General features: G+C 69.5%; 1 protein-coding gene across 1 annotated transcript; it reads right to left on the minus strand.

The window, feature by feature from the left end:
• Positions 1 to 49: 49 nt before the first annotated feature.
• Positions 50 to 13,066, minus strand: MUC6 (mucin 6, oligomeric mucus/gel-forming; the record flags this gene model as incomplete). The annotated part of the gene is made up of 31 exons (XM_079928326.1): positions 50 to 281; positions 1,662 to 1,992; positions 2,177 to 2,333; positions 2,801 to 3,040; positions 3,118 to 3,303; positions 3,654 to 3,764; positions 3,850 to 3,991; positions 4,139 to 4,290; positions 4,755 to 4,864; positions 4,956 to 5,008; positions 5,087 to 5,336; positions 5,410 to 5,542; positions 5,634 to 5,728; positions 5,807 to 5,968; positions 6,227 to 6,364; positions 6,451 to 6,523; positions 6,647 to 6,751; positions 6,838 to 6,976; positions 7,084 to 7,204; positions 7,620 to 7,742; positions 7,929 to 8,136; positions 8,310 to 8,419; positions 8,500 to 8,590; positions 8,874 to 9,000; positions 9,070 to 9,310; positions 9,728 to 9,790; positions 10,058 to 10,112; positions 10,198 to 10,389; positions 10,739 to 10,981; positions 11,765 to 11,907; positions 13,009 to 13,066. The coding sequence occupies 31 exons, from the start codon at positions 13,064 to 13,066 to the stop codon at positions 50 to 52; spliced, it is 4,584 nt and encodes a 1,527-aa protein (XP_079784452.1).
• Positions 13,067 to 16,529: the final 3,463 nt, after the last annotated feature.

Below are 16,529 nucleotides of genomic sequence, written 5' to 3' on the forward strand. Positions count from 1 at the left end.
GGGCTGCCCCGCTGAGGCCCCTCTGTGGGGACGGGCAGTGGTGGCATGCTTACTTGCGGGGGACACTGTGGAGGTCCCTGATGTTGCCGGGGTTGGTGGGGCTGCTGTGGTTCGCGCCGTGGACCGAGCTGTGGACCGCGTGGCTGTGTCGTGGGAGGATCCTGTGGGCTGTGTTGTGGCTTGGGTCACGGTGGGTGCCGTGGCTGTTGGCCTTCGAGTGGCCGTGGTGGTCGGCGCCGATGTGGCCCGTGTGGTGACGGTGGAGGTGGTTTGAGGTAAATCTGCAGGGAACAGCGCCCGACATCCCCTTCAGCCCCGTCCGCACTGCCACGGGTGCTTCCTCACCCACCCCGGGGCCCTGGCCCGGGGGCCCTACCTCCTGAGGGGACTGTTGGTTGTGTCTGGGCGGTGGGGGCTGTGGCTGTGGCCGTTGGCGTGGCCGGAAGGCTGGGTGTCCGGGTCGGGGCCTCAGGTGTGGCCGGGGAGCTTGGCGAGGGTCTGGTGGAGCTCAGCGCAGGGGTGCTGGGGGTCACTGTGATGCTGGCCGCGGCTGTGGTGGGCCTGGTTTCCGTGCTGTGGGAGCCTGAGTGTGGCACACACGCTGTTGTTGTGGGGTAGGGAGCTGCTCTGGCACACCCTTTGGGAGGAGCCCTTCACTTCCCTGCTGGGCCCCAAGCCACGCGGGCTGGGCAGCGGCCCTCATGGCAGTGGGGGCTCCCGGCAGGGCGTGTGTCCTTTGGCCCTGCTGTGCTTGGTGGCCAGGCAGCAGGGCCCAGTGGGGCCTACCGAGCCCCTCCCGTCTGACTTCCTGGTCAGCACCTGCCGCCCCCACCGTGCCGAGCAGCCCAGGGCCAGCGCAGCTACACCCTGCCCCGCCCCACGCCCGCAAGCCTGGCTGCGGCCGCTGGGCGGACAGACACAGGCTGGGCTGGCTGCAGCCTGGCTGGTGGAGCCGGGGAGGAGCCCCGGGAGAGAGCCTGCTTCACCTCGGCCCTGGCATGTGTGCAGTCACCTGCCGTGGGCAGCGGCACGGTGGGTGATGACGCCGCAAGAGGAGGGGCGGTGGGGGGTGCTGCCTCCCCGCCCCGTCTCCGCCTGCCTGGGCCCTTCAGAGCCTTCGGCTGTGTCCCCAGGGTGTGAGGCAGAGGACGCGGGGGATGGAGCTACCGCAGAAGTGCCGGGACCCCTGCTCCCCGTCTTCTCTCCCCTCCTCCCACCTCTGCACCGACGGCCTGGCAGGGAGTGGAGGGGCCAGCCGGGGTGCTGCCCAAGGGTAGCTGCAGGTAGTGTCCAGTGCCCACCGGGCCGCCTGCTGCTGAACTCCCAGGAGGTCCCTGCTCTGCACCCACACACCCCAGCAGGCTGGCGGGGCCTGGGTGTGCCCTGTGGCTGCAGGCTGGGTGAGTGGGTGCTTGGGGAGGGGAAGGGAGGCGAGGGCCAGTCCCTTTCCCTGTGTCTCTGGCTGTGCCCCTGGGGAGTGGGGGTGCTGGGAGGCTGGCCAGTTTGGGCAGGAGCTGCGAGCTCTGGGCGGGGGTGTGGGGGGTTCTTGGGCAGTGGACTGAGCTTACTGCACGGCAAGCACATCCCCTTGTCGTGATCGAAGTACTCGTTCTGGGAGCAGTTGTAGCAGCCTGAGGGGGGTGTGCAGAGAACAGCCAGACCTCAGTGTCCAGAAGCAGAAGCCCCTTTTCCCCAGGCCTGGTCGCCCCCCCAGCCCCGGCTCTCCTGGCCTCTCCCCCGATCCCCAGGCACAAGTGCCTGCCTGGGTCCCCACTGTCAGACACACCCCCACATCCCACCCGCCAGCAGGCCTTCCCCTCCTCCCGTCTCCTTCTCTGCGCCCAGTACCTTCGATGTTGGGCCCCGGGAAGCTCTGCAGCAGCGCGGGGCAGAGGCACGGCTGGTAGTGCCATGTGCAGCTGGCCTCCTGGGCGTGCTGGTACTTGCCGCCGCCCACCTGCGTGTGGGTGTTGTAGAAGTCGCAGTAGATGGCTGCGGAGAAGGGCACCGTCAGGCGGCAGAGCCGGCCCGGGAGCCCGCACCTGCCAGCGGGCTCAGGGTGCCTCTGCCTCCCTGGGGGTGCTGCCCGCCCCCCGCCCCCTGCCCGGGGGAAGCGCTGCAGCCGGACATTCCGCCTGTGGCCCCGCGGAGGCCTTTGGGCAGGAGTGGGACTCACGGCAGAAGTCTGGGGACCGCCAGTCCACGCACACGCCCTTGTCCACGCAGGCCTTGGCGTAGGCGGCCACAGCGTCACACAGGCACTCGCAGTCCCCGCCGGTGTCACACCCACACGTGTCGCGCACGCAGGCCTCATAGTAAGGCAGGCGGTACACCTGCGGGGGCCGACTCTCAGCGTCAGGGCGGGGCCGGGCTCCTCCCGGCTAGCCCTCCCCTGACGGCTTGGCCGCTGAGCCCGGGGCGCCGGCCAGGGTAGGACCGGGCACTGGGGGGGCACCTGGCCCTGACGGCTTGGCCGCTGAGCCCGGGGCGCCGGCCAGGGTAGCACAGGGCACTGGGGGGGCACCTGGCCCTGACGGCTTGGCCGCTGAGCCCGGGGCGCCGGCCAGGGTAGGACCGGGCACTGGGGGGGCACCTGGCCCTGACGGCTTGGCCGCTGAGCCCGGGGCGCCGGCCAGGGTAGCACAGGGCACTGGGGGGGCACCTGGCCCTGACGGCTTGGCCGCTGAGCCCGGGGCGCCGGCCAGGGTAGGACCGGGCACTGGGGGGGCACCTGGCCCTGACGGCTTGGCCGCTGAGCCCGGGGCGCCGGCCAGGGTAGCACAGGGCACTGGGGGGGCACCTGGCCATGGCAGGCGGCGAAGGTTTGGCTGTTGATGATGCTGCACTTGCGCTCAGCCCAGGAGCGACGGAAGGCGTTGAGGCTGCAGGGGTCCTGCGTGAAGGTGGTGTCCCCGCACAGCGGGCTCTCCTTCCAGGAGTTCACGAACTCCAGCTCGCTGGACGCCAGGTACTTGCTGCGTGTCTGGAAGTCGTCCTTCATGTTCCCGTTGTAGTTGCCGCACAAGCCGCAGAGGGCGTCCTGCGGGGGCTGGTGTCAGGCGGCCGGCAGGCAGGGACTCAGCACTCCCTGGGGCTGTGGGGCAGGGGCGGCGGTACCTGGGAGGCACGGGCGATCTTGATGAAGACGGCCATGTGCTTGTTCCAGATGAGGGTCAGGTTGTACGTGCTGCTGACGGTGGCGTCCAGCACCAGGTGCAGGGAGCCGGCCTTGACCCGGAAGTGCACACCGGGGTCCTCCCCGCTGACTGTGTAGTTCCCATCCGCCAGCACGATGGACAGGCCCTGTGGGGTGCGGCTGTCACAGGATGCCTGCCCACGTCCTGGGTGGCCACTAAATGCCGCTGGGCTCTGCCTCCCGGCCTGAGCTCTCCATGGCAGGGCCAGCCCTGGCCTGCGGGGTCTGCCCTCTAGAGCCCTCTGTCGGCAGAAGGTTCCAGAACATGCTGGAAACTGTGTCGAGGGCTGAGGGTCAGGCTTGTGGGAGAACCCCTACCTGCTGTACGGTTGTCCAGTTCCGGGGACACTGCTGCCATGATGTGGGCGTGGAGGCCAGGGCACAGGGCCGTGAGGGCCCCGAGAGGCCAGGCCCTGGGGCCCTGGGGGGAGGTTGGGAAGGCCACCTGCCTGCTCACCCCCAGGAAGATCTTGATGGCCCGTGAGCAGGTGACGCCCGACTTCCCGCACACGACATTCTCTGTAAGGATCTTGAAGGTGGGCTGCGAGTCGCTGGCACCGCAGCCGTCCTGTGGGGAGACGGCGCTGAGGAGGAGCTGGCCCTGTGGCCCCCCAGGCCCCCCGTGGCCCCCCGTGGCCCAGGCCAGCACTCACCGTGGCCAGGATGTACTCGCAGTTGCCATCGAACACGAAGCGCTGCCCATCGAAGGTGACCACGTGGCCCTCCCCGTAGAGGGTGCAGGTGGATGGGCAGCGGGCACTCTGCTGGCACGCCCACGTCCCCCTAGAGCAGGTGCTGTGGGAGGAGCAGGGCATTCTGGGGTGACTGGGGCACACGCACCCCCGCAGGACCCTGACCTCGTGGGTTGGTAGGGGCCCCTGCCCGCCCCAAGGGCTCAAGGACAGTTGGGCCACCAGGCCTGTGGGTAGGGCTGTGGCTCACCAGCTCTTGCAGTCCGTGTGGAGCTCGGCGCCCTGGGGATAGGAGACGCCTGCAAACTCGCACGGGCACTCCTCGGGGGGCACGCACTGTCCGCTGGCGTTCTCGTAGAGCCCCTTGGCACAGACACAGCCAGGCTCACACTTGGTGGGCACCTGCAGGGAGGAGGGTCAGTGGCCCCTGGAGGGTGGCCCTGCTAGCTGCCTCCGCAGCCCTGGGACCTTCTGAGACTCCCCAGCGTTCTCCCCAGACCTGCTCCCTGTGTCCATCCTGCTCTGGGCCTTCCCTTAGCACAGCTGCCCCTCTCTGAGGGGCATCACCTCTGCGGCATGGCTGGGCTGGTGTACCCTCACCTCAAGCTGGCAGGGCCCACGGTCCTCAGGGAGCCCACAAAGGAGCACACCCGGCGGCCACGCCACCGGTCACGCGCATCATGGGACGGTGGGGATGGAGCATGGCCCGCCTTTCGTGAGGGGTCTGTGGGACTCTTCTTGTGGGCCAAGGAGAAGATGTCGGGGCGTCCGCCGTGGGAACGTCTAACCCAGGGTGTCCCCGGCGCCCCGGGCAGTGGAGCCTGCCCTCCGCGGAGCACTCTTGCCCTCGCTCCACCTGGTCTTACACAGGGGGTGCCGGTGGCTAGCATCTGGCAGGTGGGAGCGCAGGCTGCCCCGAACTTGTCCTCCGAGGACTGGCTGCAGGACTGGAACGTCTTGGGGGCCGAGCAGGTTGCTGCAGAGACAAGGGGCATGGGGTGAGGCGGGCCCAGAGGGGCCGAGGCACCCACAGTCCAGCTCCGCCAGCCTCGGCTACAGCTACGTACCCAAGAGCATCTGAGGCTGTGCCGGGCAGCTCAGCCGCCCGTTGACGCAGTAGCTGCGGGAGAGAGGCCCGGTGAGCGCCGCCTGGGCTGGGCTGCGGGCCGGGCGGCCACCCTCTGGACCCCTCGCTCACCAGATGACGCCATTGACCACGGTGGACTGGTCGGCCAGGATGAGCTTGGAGCTGTCCAGGAGGCAGGGACACTGGGCCTCGCGCACGCACTCAGCCTTGTGGTTCAGGTAGGTGCCCTCGGGGCAGTTGCAGCCGTCCACGGGCACGGCGCTGGGGTGGCACTCGACCTCGCGGTCGGACAGAGACAGGCACGTGCGGCCACAGGCCTGGCTGTCGTAGCTGAACGTCTGGTTGCCTGTGCAAGGGGTGCCTGCGGGGGACCCGGAGTCAGGCCCGGTGCGGGGGTGTGGGGGGCGGCACCAGCCCCGCCGGCCCATACGCACTGCAGTTGTCCACGCTGCTCCTCCAGCCCGGGAGCAGGACGCCCCGTGAGGTGCACGCGAGGGCGTAGTCGCCCAGGGCGGCGCAGATGCGCGGGAAGGTCTCCTCGTAGTTGCAGGCCTGGTACACGCACCTCTGTGGGCAGACAGGGGCCGTGGGTGCCCACCCGGGACCCCGAGGGTGCCCCCTGCGCCACCCCCGCCCCGCTGCCCACGGGGCCGCCCACCTTGTAGAAGGGCTTGGGGTCCACGGCGGCGTGGCACCTCTCGAACACCGTGCCCTTCTTCACCAGCACCGCGCAGTGGGTCTCCGCGCACACCTCTGGGGGGCAGGCCGGCGTGGGTCAGCCGTCCGCCGGGGCCTCCCGCCCACCCCGCAGCCCTCCTGGATGGCACCCACTGTTGAGCTGGCTCATGGAGCAGGGGTCGGTCTCACGCTCGCGCGCGGCTGGGCAGTTCCCTGCCCGCCAGGAGTCCACGAAGAGCGAGGCGGTGCCCTCGGTGATGCCCATGCTGGTCGTGAAGTCGTCTGTCGTGTCCCCGTTGAAGTTGCCGCAGAGCCCTGGGCCGGCCGGACGTGAGGGTGGACTGGCCCATGCCCCTGTCCTGCCCCGCCCTCCCCAAGGCCCGTCTTCTCCCCTAACCACACCCCGGGCGAGAGGCCATGGCTGGCTACACGCCTGGGAGGACCAGCCGGCCAGGTGGAGCCGGCCTGGGCCGTGAGTGCCCGACACCTGGGTCAGAGCAGGGCTCTGCCGGGCCCCTCCTCTTCCGGAGTGGCCGAGCTGGGTGGGGACGGGGCAGCGGGGGAGGGACTCACCTCTGGTCTGGCCTCTGAACTGGGGCCCGGCAGTGATGTACACCTGGAACAACGGCCACAGCTGGATCACGAGCTCCAGCCCGAAGGTGGTGACCATTTGCAAGTGGGTGGATGTCTGCCTGAAGACCGTGATGTTGCCTGAGGGGACAGGGGCCTCAGCAGGCGGCCTGCTTTGGGGGCAGGCTCGGGAGGCCCCGGGTGCTGGGGGGGAGCTGAGGACCTACGAGTCTCATACGGCAGCCGCTTGGTGTCCCCGTTGTTGGTGATCACCTCGTCCTGAGAAATCACAATTTTGTCCTGCGGGGAGGGTGGCTGAGTTACGGGGGGCTGGGAGTTGGGGCCAGGCAGGGTGGAGGGGGAGCTGGGACGCATCTGCTTGGGGCCCCGGGTGGGCGCAGGTGGCAGGTGGGGTGGCCTCACCTGGCTGGACACGTAGATGACAGCGACCAGCGATGTCTCCGAGTGCGAGTACCCAGACTTGTCGTACACGGCCATGAGCGAGCCCCCGTCGGGGAGCTGGGGGCTCTGGGAGGAGGGGCGGCTCAGCACAGGGGGCCCGGGCTGTCACGGCGACCCGCCGTGGCGGCCCCCAGGCGGAGGCTGCGTCCTACCTGGAGGAGGATGTAGGTGCAGGTGCCGTGGAAGCGGTAGGGCCTGGCGTCGAATGTGGTGACGAAGGAGCCGCCCTCCAGGGCACAGCGCCTGGGGCAGGGCTGCTCCGCGCACTCCCAGCGGCCCCCAGAGCACCGGCTGTGGGCGAGGAGGCGTGACCCAGATGGCCCCCAGGGCTGAGGCCGCCGCATCCCCGTCCCTGCCCCCAGCCTGCCTGCACGCCCCTCCTGCTGCCCTGCGCTCACCAGGTCTGGCAGGCGGCTGTCGTGACCTCCCCAGGGGCGAAGACTACCCCGCTGAGCATGCAGGGGCACTGGGGGACAGGCACGCAGCTGTGGTTCTTGGAGATGTCGTCCAGAACCATACCTGCGGGAGAGGGGCTTCCTGGGGCTGCGGGCGCGGAGACCCCTCCCGCCCTCCTGCTGGGCAGCCCCTCCCCCACCCTGTCCCGCCCAGGGGGAGGGGCTGGGGGTGCCCCAGGAGAGCCTCCGCCTTCAGCCCCGCCTGCCTCGCCGCCTCCCGCCCCCTCGTGCTAGGTGCCGCTCCTCATTGGGCAGCGGGCCCTGTCCAGCGCAAACCCCGCCTCTGCCCACCACCTTACTCCCCGCCGACTGGCACATGCGGCCGTGGCCCGGGGCGTCTGTGAGCACCGTGAACGCAGAGCCCTCCCCGGGCCAAGCCCCCGCAGAGTGTCTGGGGGTTCCGAGCATCGGTGTGGGCGGAGCGGATGCCCTGTCTCCAGGCTCCTTTGCAAGGGTCCCGGGAGAGCAGCTGTCCTCACCTTCCGGGCAGAAGCAGCCGAAGGTGCAGAAGCCGGAGCAGCTGCGCCGCGGGTTGGAGCAGGTCTGCACGCAGGTCTCGCCGCACTCCCGGTACACCTGGTTGGCTGGGCACTGGCCCACAGCTGCAGGTCCGTGTGGCCCTTGTGAGAGGGGTCGGGCGCCCAGGGCCTGGCCACCCACCCGACCCTGGCCGAGGACTCAGGCCAGCCCCTCCTCCACCTGGGTCTTCTCTGTCTCTCAAACAAGGGGGGATTACGGGCATCGTGTCTGGGGCCCTGGCCCTCCCCCCGACCCTCCCCAGGACTCACAACAGAGGCCAGGGCCCCGCCAGCTGTTGACGGGCTGGCCGGCCATGCTGCACTGGCGCGAGTACTCAGATAGCGTGGCACAGCTGCAGTGGTGCCGGCCAGGCTGGGCACACGTGGCCATGTCCGCCTGGCAGCTCAGCAGGAAGGGCTCCTTGGGCACGTTGCACTCGCGGGACACCAGGGTCAGCAACTGGATGCAGGTCTGGGCCTGGGCACAGGGACACTCAGGGTCATAGGTGTCAAGGCCACATCCCACACCACGCGTGTGACTTGGCAGTCTGGGGGTGTCGCTGGCCTCGGGACCCTGCCAGATCCCGTGAGCCGGCCCCACCCTGGCTGAAGGGCCCCCTTGGCCCCGGGGAGCCCGACCGCCTCACGTACGTTCTCTGCCTGCGGGACCCGGGGGCTGGGGATGGCCTCATAGGCACAGATCTCGTTGGGGTCATCCAGCTTCTGGAGGGCGGCGTACTTAGGGGGTTCCAGGAGTTGCCCTGGGGTGAGGGGTGGGGCAGGGTCAGCACCATGGTTGCTGGGCCACAGAGGGGTCTCTCCACCACTTCCCCCCACCTACCGTCCTCGCTCAGAAACTCATTGGCCTTCTCGCCGTCGAAGTTCCCACACAGCCCACACATCTTGCCCATGTGCTTCTTCTCCACCAGGACCTGGAGGGGTCAGGGCACCGCCGTCGGGTGGGCGGGGAGGCGCACAGGACTCCCAGGGCCCCAGGACCCCTCGGAAGCTGCTCACGCCTGCTCCAGGGGCCCAGAGCACCCCTCACGGGGAGGGTCCTGGCACCATGCCACCCCAGGGTCTGTCCGCCCGGCTCCTCCCAGGGGACCTCCATTCGTGCTCGATGGAGGGAACTGAGCCAACAAAAAGCCCAGGCTCCTGGCCCCAATCCCCAGGAGGGCAGCTCCGCCACCCAGTCCCCTGCTGTGTCCTCACCATGAGGTGGGCGCCCAGACCCCACATGACCACCAGCTCCAGCTCCAGCTGCTTGGCCACCAGCCGCACGCTCTGGCCAAAGGGTGTGATCTGGAGCCCGTTGCTGGTGTAGGGCAGGCTGACGACCCTGCAGGGTGACAGCAGTCAGCGGCCGCCCCTAGGGGCCCCAGCCGCCCGGCCCGGCTCTGCAGCCTACCCCACATCCTTGACGGAGATGACCGCCTTCTGCACAGTGACCACAGAGGCCCCCAGCTCCACAATGACCCGGGAGATGTTCCCGCTCGGCCCTCGCCGTAGCTGCACGCTGAAGGTGGACGAGGCATCCTTGCACATGGCCGCAAAGATGTAGTTGCAGGTCCCCGAGAAGTCATACGTGTGGCCGTCGAAGGTGGTGAAGTGGCCGGGCCCCCACGTGGAGCACCAGCCCCTGTCTGGAGCTGCGGAGGGAGCGGGCGGGGTCTCGGGGCCCTGCGTCCTCCCGGCTGGTGGGGCAGGTCTGGGGCCCCGGGGAGCCCACACTGGCAGACAAGAGGCCTCCCAATTTCCAGGCCCTCCTGGGGTGGGCGGGAGAAGGGCCCCGCGCCCCACACCCATCCCCTGCCTGCGGGAGGGCAGGCCTCTGATGTGGTTGGGGTCTGTGGCCCCATCAGCCCTGGGGTCTGTGGCACGTGAAGCTGCAGCTTAGCCCCCATCCCGCAGGGGCAGCAGGGGCAGCAGGGGCTTGTCTCCCCCGGGTGAGGGTGGTCTGAGGCTCTTCCATAGCTGGAGGCCCTTGTGGAAACACCAGACACGGTTACCCTGTAGCAGGGCCATGGCCGGTGGACACGGGGACAGGGGGCTGCCGTGACCCTCACCTGTCTGCGGGGAGTCCTTCAGCCTCCGGAGGCCTGGGGGCACCAAGGAGCTGTCGTCCAGACCTGCGTGGACAGGGCCCGCGGTCAGTGTGGGGCTGCCCAGCTCTGCTCGAGGGCCGTGGCCGGCAGCGTGTTTCGTGTTTCGGGTGAGCCAGGCCCGGGGCACGGCAGGGAGTGCGGGGAGTGCCAGCAGGGCTGCTCCTGGGCTGCACAAGCTCCGCCGTCCCCGCCGTCCTTTCCTTTGGTTGCCTCAGAGGGGCCTCTCTGAGCTGTCACCTGCTGGGGCTGGGGACACGGTGGGGATGAGGCCCCGCCCCCAGGCACACGCACGCGTGGAAGGGCAGTGAGTGGGGGGCGGCCGCAGACGCTGGGAGCCGGGAGGTCCCTGGGGAGATGGGGTCCCGAGAGTGGGGCTCAGGGCTGGGCGAGCTGGGCCCCGGCTGTCCGTGGCGTCGTCTGTCCCGCGGCACCTGCAGGTCTGCCCGCCGGGCTCCAGGCACTGGCTCGCTCCCCAGAGAAGCCTGGGCGCCGCGCACGCAGGTGGCGTGTGATAAAGGGGCTCCTGGCTGCGCTGGCTCCCCGTGGGCTCCCGTGTGGGCCTCATGGGGGGTAGTAGCTGCAGGTGGGGGTGAGGAGCCCTGAGCCCAGAGGGGTTCGGTGGTCTGCAAGTGGCGGGAGGGCCAGGGAGAGCTGGGCAGGGGTGCCTGGGCGTCTGTGGGTGACCTGGCCGGTGGCGTGCCGCTGTCCGGCTACACCCGCCGAGTTCCCAGCCCAGCCCACCTCGGGTCCACTCCCTCTGGGGTCCGTGCGCGCTCTGCCGCCAGCTCAGAGGCTGAGTGAGGCTGAGGCCCGCGGAGGACTTCTCCCTCTTCTGGGCCCTAAAAGGGGCTGTTTCTTTGCTTCCTTCCTCCCTGTCAGCTTCCCGGCGCTCTGGCCGTTGCCGGAGAAACGCCCGGTGACGCTGCTTGCGGCGACCGTCGGGGCAGCAGGCACGGGCCCAGCCTCGCCTACCCTCTCCCTGCCCTGCTGCAGTGCTCCCTGCGGCCCCGTGGGCCCTGTGGGAGATGAGGCCCAGCGCCGGCGGGCGGCAGAGTCATCGCTGAATGCGGCCCCCGGGGTCCCGTCCCTGCTGCTCCCCGCCGCGCCCCCTTTTCCCCGGGGTCTGTGCCTTCCTGGGTGGCACTGACCTCCCGAGTCACGGTGCTGGTCGCTGCTGGTGTTGTTTCTCTGGGTGACGCCAGGGAGCAGGGGTGCCTGCCCGACGGCACAGGGTCCCCAGGCCGGGCGGGAGGTGACACCTGGCCGCCTTCCTCTGCAGTGCCCACCACGCCCATCCATGCCTGGGGCCCCTCCTCTCGGCTCACCACTGGGCCCCCGACGCCTAGAGTCGCGCCCACTGGCCCCCGAGGGCCACTCCCAGGTGCCCACTCGCAGCGGCCCCTCCCGTGCTTCGCCTGTCGCCCAGCACCAGCCTCCCGAGCTCGCTGCGCTCGGCCCTTGGCTCCGCCTGGTCCCCGCCCGGCCCTGCGGCCCCGCTGTCTGAACGACAGCCCCCCAGCGGCGTCACTGCTCCTCGCCTGGGACTGTCTGAGCTTCCCACCGCGCTCAGCTCCCTGGCTGGGACCCGCGGGGCCTGCAGGGCGGGCCGGTCCGCCGCCCCTGGCCTTTCTCAGCCCCTGGATGCGCCCTGTGGTGGCTGGAGCACACGCTGTTTGTTCCTTCTGCACGTTTGGCAGCCCTGCCTGCCCTGCCCGTTCTGGGTCAACCCTGGCCCGGCTCAGGGGCCTCTGTCCCTTAATCCCCAGCCCCCAAGATCCTGATGTCTGAACTTGTGCTTTGAGGCCTCTGGTCCAGGAGGGCAGGGCCTGTCTCTCGCTCCCCGCCTCCCCATGCCAGCACGGAATCGGTGCTCAAAGAGTGTTTGCTGAAACGTGGCGAGGCCCCGCCCCTGCCCCGTGCAGCGTTCACAGCCTGGACCCCCATGGCTCCCCAAAGCCATGCCCCTCACTACACCTGCTGGCCTACACCCTGCCCCACTGGCTCCCGAACACCTCCCTCGTCGCCCTGGTTCTGGGTCCAGGTCTGGGGGTCTCCAGGGCGAGGGATGGGCCCAGGGAGGCGGCCTTGGATGGGCAGGGGTCCTGAGTGCTCAGAACCACCCCTGGTGGGAAAGCTGGGGCCTGGGGGTGGGGATGGGGCTTCGTGGGAGGCAAGGGGTGGAACGGGCCCAGGGGAGGCCCGCTCGACTCGGAGCCCCCAGCCTGCCCCCAGCGCCTGGGCCATGGCCAGACGGCAGGCCTGGCGCTTCTCCCTGGCTGCTAGCTGAGGCTGGTGGGGCTCTGGGGCCGCCAAGGAGCGGGCAGTGGGGCAAGGACCGGGCAGCGGGGCAAGGACCGGGCAGCGGGGCAAGGACCTAGGAGGCAGGCAGGAGGAGTCCCGCTGGCTTGGAGACCGGAGCTCTGGGGCGGGTGCCTGCAGTCAGCAGGAAGGGGATTCCCCCGGGCCATTGGGCACCCCTTGGGGCTGGCCCCTCCTGTGGGGCGGGGCTGGGGTGAGAGCCTCCTAGGCCTGCGGCATCTCCTGTGCCTGGGTTGGTTGGCCGAAGGGACCTGGGGGAGGAGGAAGGGGACCCCCGTCCCAACAGCCCGATGGGTGAGGCTGGGGGCACTCGGGTGGGGCGGCCCCTTCCAGCCTCCCAGGTCTTCAGTCCTCACGGCAGCCACACAAAAGGGAGGCATCGCCCACACTCGTACAGACCTAGAAATTGAGGCCCAGAGCCCACTTCGTGGTGTGTCTGTTCGCAGCCAGGACCCGGTGGAGCCGGGGTCTCTCCCTGAGTTTTTGGACTTCAAGGCCCACAAGGACCCCTTCACGCCCTCTGGCTGCCCCTTGGGGACCCCCAGAGGCATCTCGGGACCCAGGGCCCAGTGGGGAGAGCGACAGGGCCAGGCTCTGAGCGCTGAGGCCCCAGCACTGTCCCTGCCTCGCACGCCCACGTCTGCCGCACCCACTACCGTGGAGGAGACTGCCCGTCCCCTCTGATTCCCACGGGCTGGGCCAGGCTCCGAGGCCGCCGGCGGAGACCTGGGCCTCGGCAAGTGTGGGGCAGCCACAGAGCGAGGAGAAGCCTCCTGGGCCTGGCTTCGCCTCCCCTTCCCATTCAGCAGCGTCCCCACGGCCAAGCCGCAGAGGCGAGAAGGCCTGGGAGGACTTCCCACGTGCAGGAGTCCTCTGAGGGTGTCTGGCCGACCCTGGTGCACGGCCTGCAGCCCCCCACTCACCGGCGCTGAGCAGGGCACCCCCGCAGGAGAGAAGCAGCAGCAGCTGGGGCCCGAGCATGGCGCGGAGAGGACAGCGGCCACCGCGGGGCACTGGGCAGGCTGCTGCACCTGTGCGGCCCGAGTGGCCTCCCCCCGACGCCTTATATAGGGGCCAGGGGCCCTGCCCCGCCCCGCCTGCTTGTGCCCCACGCTCCCGTCTGGTAATTGCCACGGCCAGCCAGTCCAGGGGTGGCCAAACAGGATCTGGGGCGCTGCTTTATCAGGACCCGGCCTTTGGAAAATTCTTCAGCGGGCAGCGGCCCCGTTGTCACTCACCTCTGAGCAGGGGGCCGGCACACACCATCTCTGGTGAAACCTCAATTGCCAGGGGTCTCCCTGGGGGTCGGTCCAGCGAGTCAGCGTGGGCACCTGGGGACTGAGAGGGGGCTTGTCCAGGACGTGTGGGGGAGACGCCTGGGCACCCCCTCTAGGGTGCTACAGAGAGCTTCTGGGGGGCGCTTCATCCTCACCTGGACCCAGGACCCCTACAAGGTGCCCGCACACTGGGTCCCACCCCCACCCTGGGAGGAAAGACTGCCCAGTGGCAGGGACTCTCCAGAGGAGGAGGGCAAGCCATTTCAGACTCTGCCCCTCGGGGTGGGGTCCCGGCTGGGGGGCGCTCAGGCATGGGCCACTGGCCCTGGGGCTCAGATGGGGGCCTCCCTGGAGGCCTGGGGAGCTTGTGGGGCTGACGCCACGTCCCTGAGGTTCAGGGCCTTGGCTGGCCAGCTCGTTGCCGGAGACCCCCTTCTCAGCTGGCCGCCTGGGACTTTGGGTGGTGGGAGGGGCAGAGTGGTCCTGCTGGGCCCCGGGACCTCTAATTAACGGTTGTCTGAACCCACATGGCTCTGAGCTGCGTGCTTCAGGCGCAGCAGGAGTGAGGCAGCCTTGGGGGGGGCATCTCCTGTGCCAGCCTCAGGGTCCCCGGCCCGCTCAGGCAGAGAAGCAGGGGCTGTGCCCCCACCCCCCTGGGAGAAGGACAGAAGGACATGGCTCCTGGGGGAGGCACCCTGGGGAGCGGGAGGCTGGTGAGGCCAGTGGGCACTTGTCCACGGGCAGCTCACACGCCCGCAATGCGAGGGGTCAGGGCGAGGGTCAGGGTCAGGGTCAGGGTGAGGCGCGGGTCGGGGCACAGGTGTTTCGAATTTTCCACGGGACTGTCTCGCGGTCAGGGAGCAGGGTGGGTCCGACCTCTCCAGGGCATCCTGGCCCTGAGCAGGAGCCCAGGGGGCCCGGCACAGGGAGCTTCCGCCTTCTTGAGGCAGTTCTGCCCCACATGGACCTGGGCTCCTTCCACAGAGACTGTGTCTGGGGCCTCCCCATACCTCACAGACCACCCAGCTCTGCGGGCCCCCCCCCTCCCGGCTCAGAGATGCAGAAGATGCTGTGTGTTTACCTTAAATAAATTTTAGTTTTAATAGAAAGTTGTTTTAACAGGAAACCGCTCTCGGCGAGCTGCTGGCCTGTGGGTGCCTCAGCCCTGGGGGGCGGGCAGGCAGGTGGGATGTTCTGGGGACCCTGTTCTCTGTCATTTCTCCACGATGCTCTTGGCACCCCGTTCGGAGAACCCCAGGCCTAGGAATGCTCCCGGCCCAGGCAGGGCTGGGCAGAGGGGGTCCCAGGGAGGCCCCCCTGGGTGCCCCTACCCCGGACCCTCCCAGACGGGGTCCCTGCAGGAAGGATGGTGCTGAAAGGGGCCTGTGGTCTGGGCATGAGTGGGCTCACGTGGCCGTCTGCCTGGGCGTTGCCGAGGTGCCTCCGTGGGGGCTCCCCCTGCCCTCGGGGAGCCCCCGCTCACAGCGGGACTTGTGCAGCTCCAGACGGAGGGCCAGGGAAGGCTGGTGGGTGGGGCCCTCAGCCCTGGCCAGGGCCCCGGGAGGGTGAGCACACTGTGGGGCTGCAGGGAGACGGCCCCTCGGGCCTTGGGACAAGCAGGGAGGCAGGCGCTGGGCCGTCTCCCACCAGACACAGCCATCCCCAGGGCCTGGGTGCGGCCCACGGTGGGCAGTTCGAGGCTCCAGAATGGGCCGGGTGGGGCTGTCCCCCAGAGGTCCCCTGCCACGGGGCCCGGCTGTGGGATCAAGCCCCAAGCCTTTCTCTCTCACGGCCCCCGTTCCATCCCTCTGCCCCGACCCTTCCGGGTCCCCAGCTGCTTTAGCCCCTGCCCGGCAGGCGCCCGGCCGCAGGGCCTTGGCGTCGGCTGCCCTTGGTGTCCCGCACACGGCCCCCAGATGTCCCCTGGCTCCTCCTCTCCCCTCTGACAGCCTCCCCTGTCCCCTTCTCCAGACTGCGCCCTGCACGTTGGGTGCTGTGGTGTCTCCCAGCAGGTCCTCCCCCCATGGGCCCGTCCAACTGTTTTCCGTGTGTCCCAGCACCTGCAGGGGGCCCACGCCTCGGGACACATCAGGGGACAGGTGGGGCAGACCGTGGTCTCCGGACACTCCTGTGTCCTGGGTGGGGTGGGGCTTGTGGCAGGCAAGGGGCTCCCTCGTTGGGGCCCAGGCTCACCTCCCAGCAGCCTGAGGGTTGCAGGGGTGGCCCTGGCTGGTGTGGGATGTCACCGGATTGCAATCGGCTGCCCCCGGGGCCTGGATCAGAGGCCCGTGTATGTGTGCGTGTGACTTGGTTTGAGTTTCCTGGGAAAGCTGTGCCGTGCGGTCCAGGATCTGTCACCGCAGGCGGCCCAGGTCCTGAAATTAGCGGACAGCTCTGACCTTTCAGCATCGCCGGCGCCCGGGTCCTGTTCCCTCCCAGCAAGGCGGGGCTGAGGCCCCCTTTCCCTTTCTACACAGTGGTTTGGCGGGAAACCATAGAGCATGGCATTGTTGTCTGCTGACCTGGGGGTGCTGGAATGCGCTGAGCAAACGGTGGCAGGGAGATAAGCATGTGTGTGGCCGTTGTTCGCCATTGTCCCCTTGCAGGCTGGGCGACAGGAGCGGTCCCGCTGGCCGGCCTCAGGGAGCGGAACCCCGGACACACGGGTGATTGTCTGCCCTCGCTCCCTCCGCCTGTGTGGCCGGTGCCGTGAGGCAGGGAGCCCGAGGGGGCCTGAGCCCTGGCCGAAGCCTGCCCTGAGCCTACCCCCAGCCCCAGAGCCTAGTGTCCAGGAAGAGGGCCCTACACACCGCTTCCAGCTTCCTGCAGCCCCTTCCTCGAGACCCCCACCCTGGAGCCAGCTGGGACCGGCCACGTGAGGGCTGGGAGGGAGACCCAGGCTCTCCCCGCCACATCCCAGCCACCTTACCTGCAGCTCCCTGGCCTCCTGTCCACTCCTTGGCCAACTCCTGCTTCTCGCTGGCCCTTCTAGACCCCCATCCTGAGCTGCTGGGAGCAACGCTGCCGGGCAGAAGTGAAGCCACTGAGCCAGGGACACAGGCGAGGGGCCTGGGCAGCCAGGGTGGGTGCTGCGAGGGGCTGGGGCGGGCCGTTCCTCTGGGGGCCCAGGGCTTCCCTGCCAGCCCCAGCGCCTACCCCTGGGCCCC

This window comes from Stenella coeruleoalba, assembly GCF_951394435.1.
Source record: "Stenella coeruleoalba genome assembly, chromosome: 8".
NCBI classification, from domain to species: domain Eukaryota; kingdom Metazoa; phylum Chordata; class Mammalia; order Artiodactyla; family Delphinidae; genus Stenella; species Stenella coeruleoalba.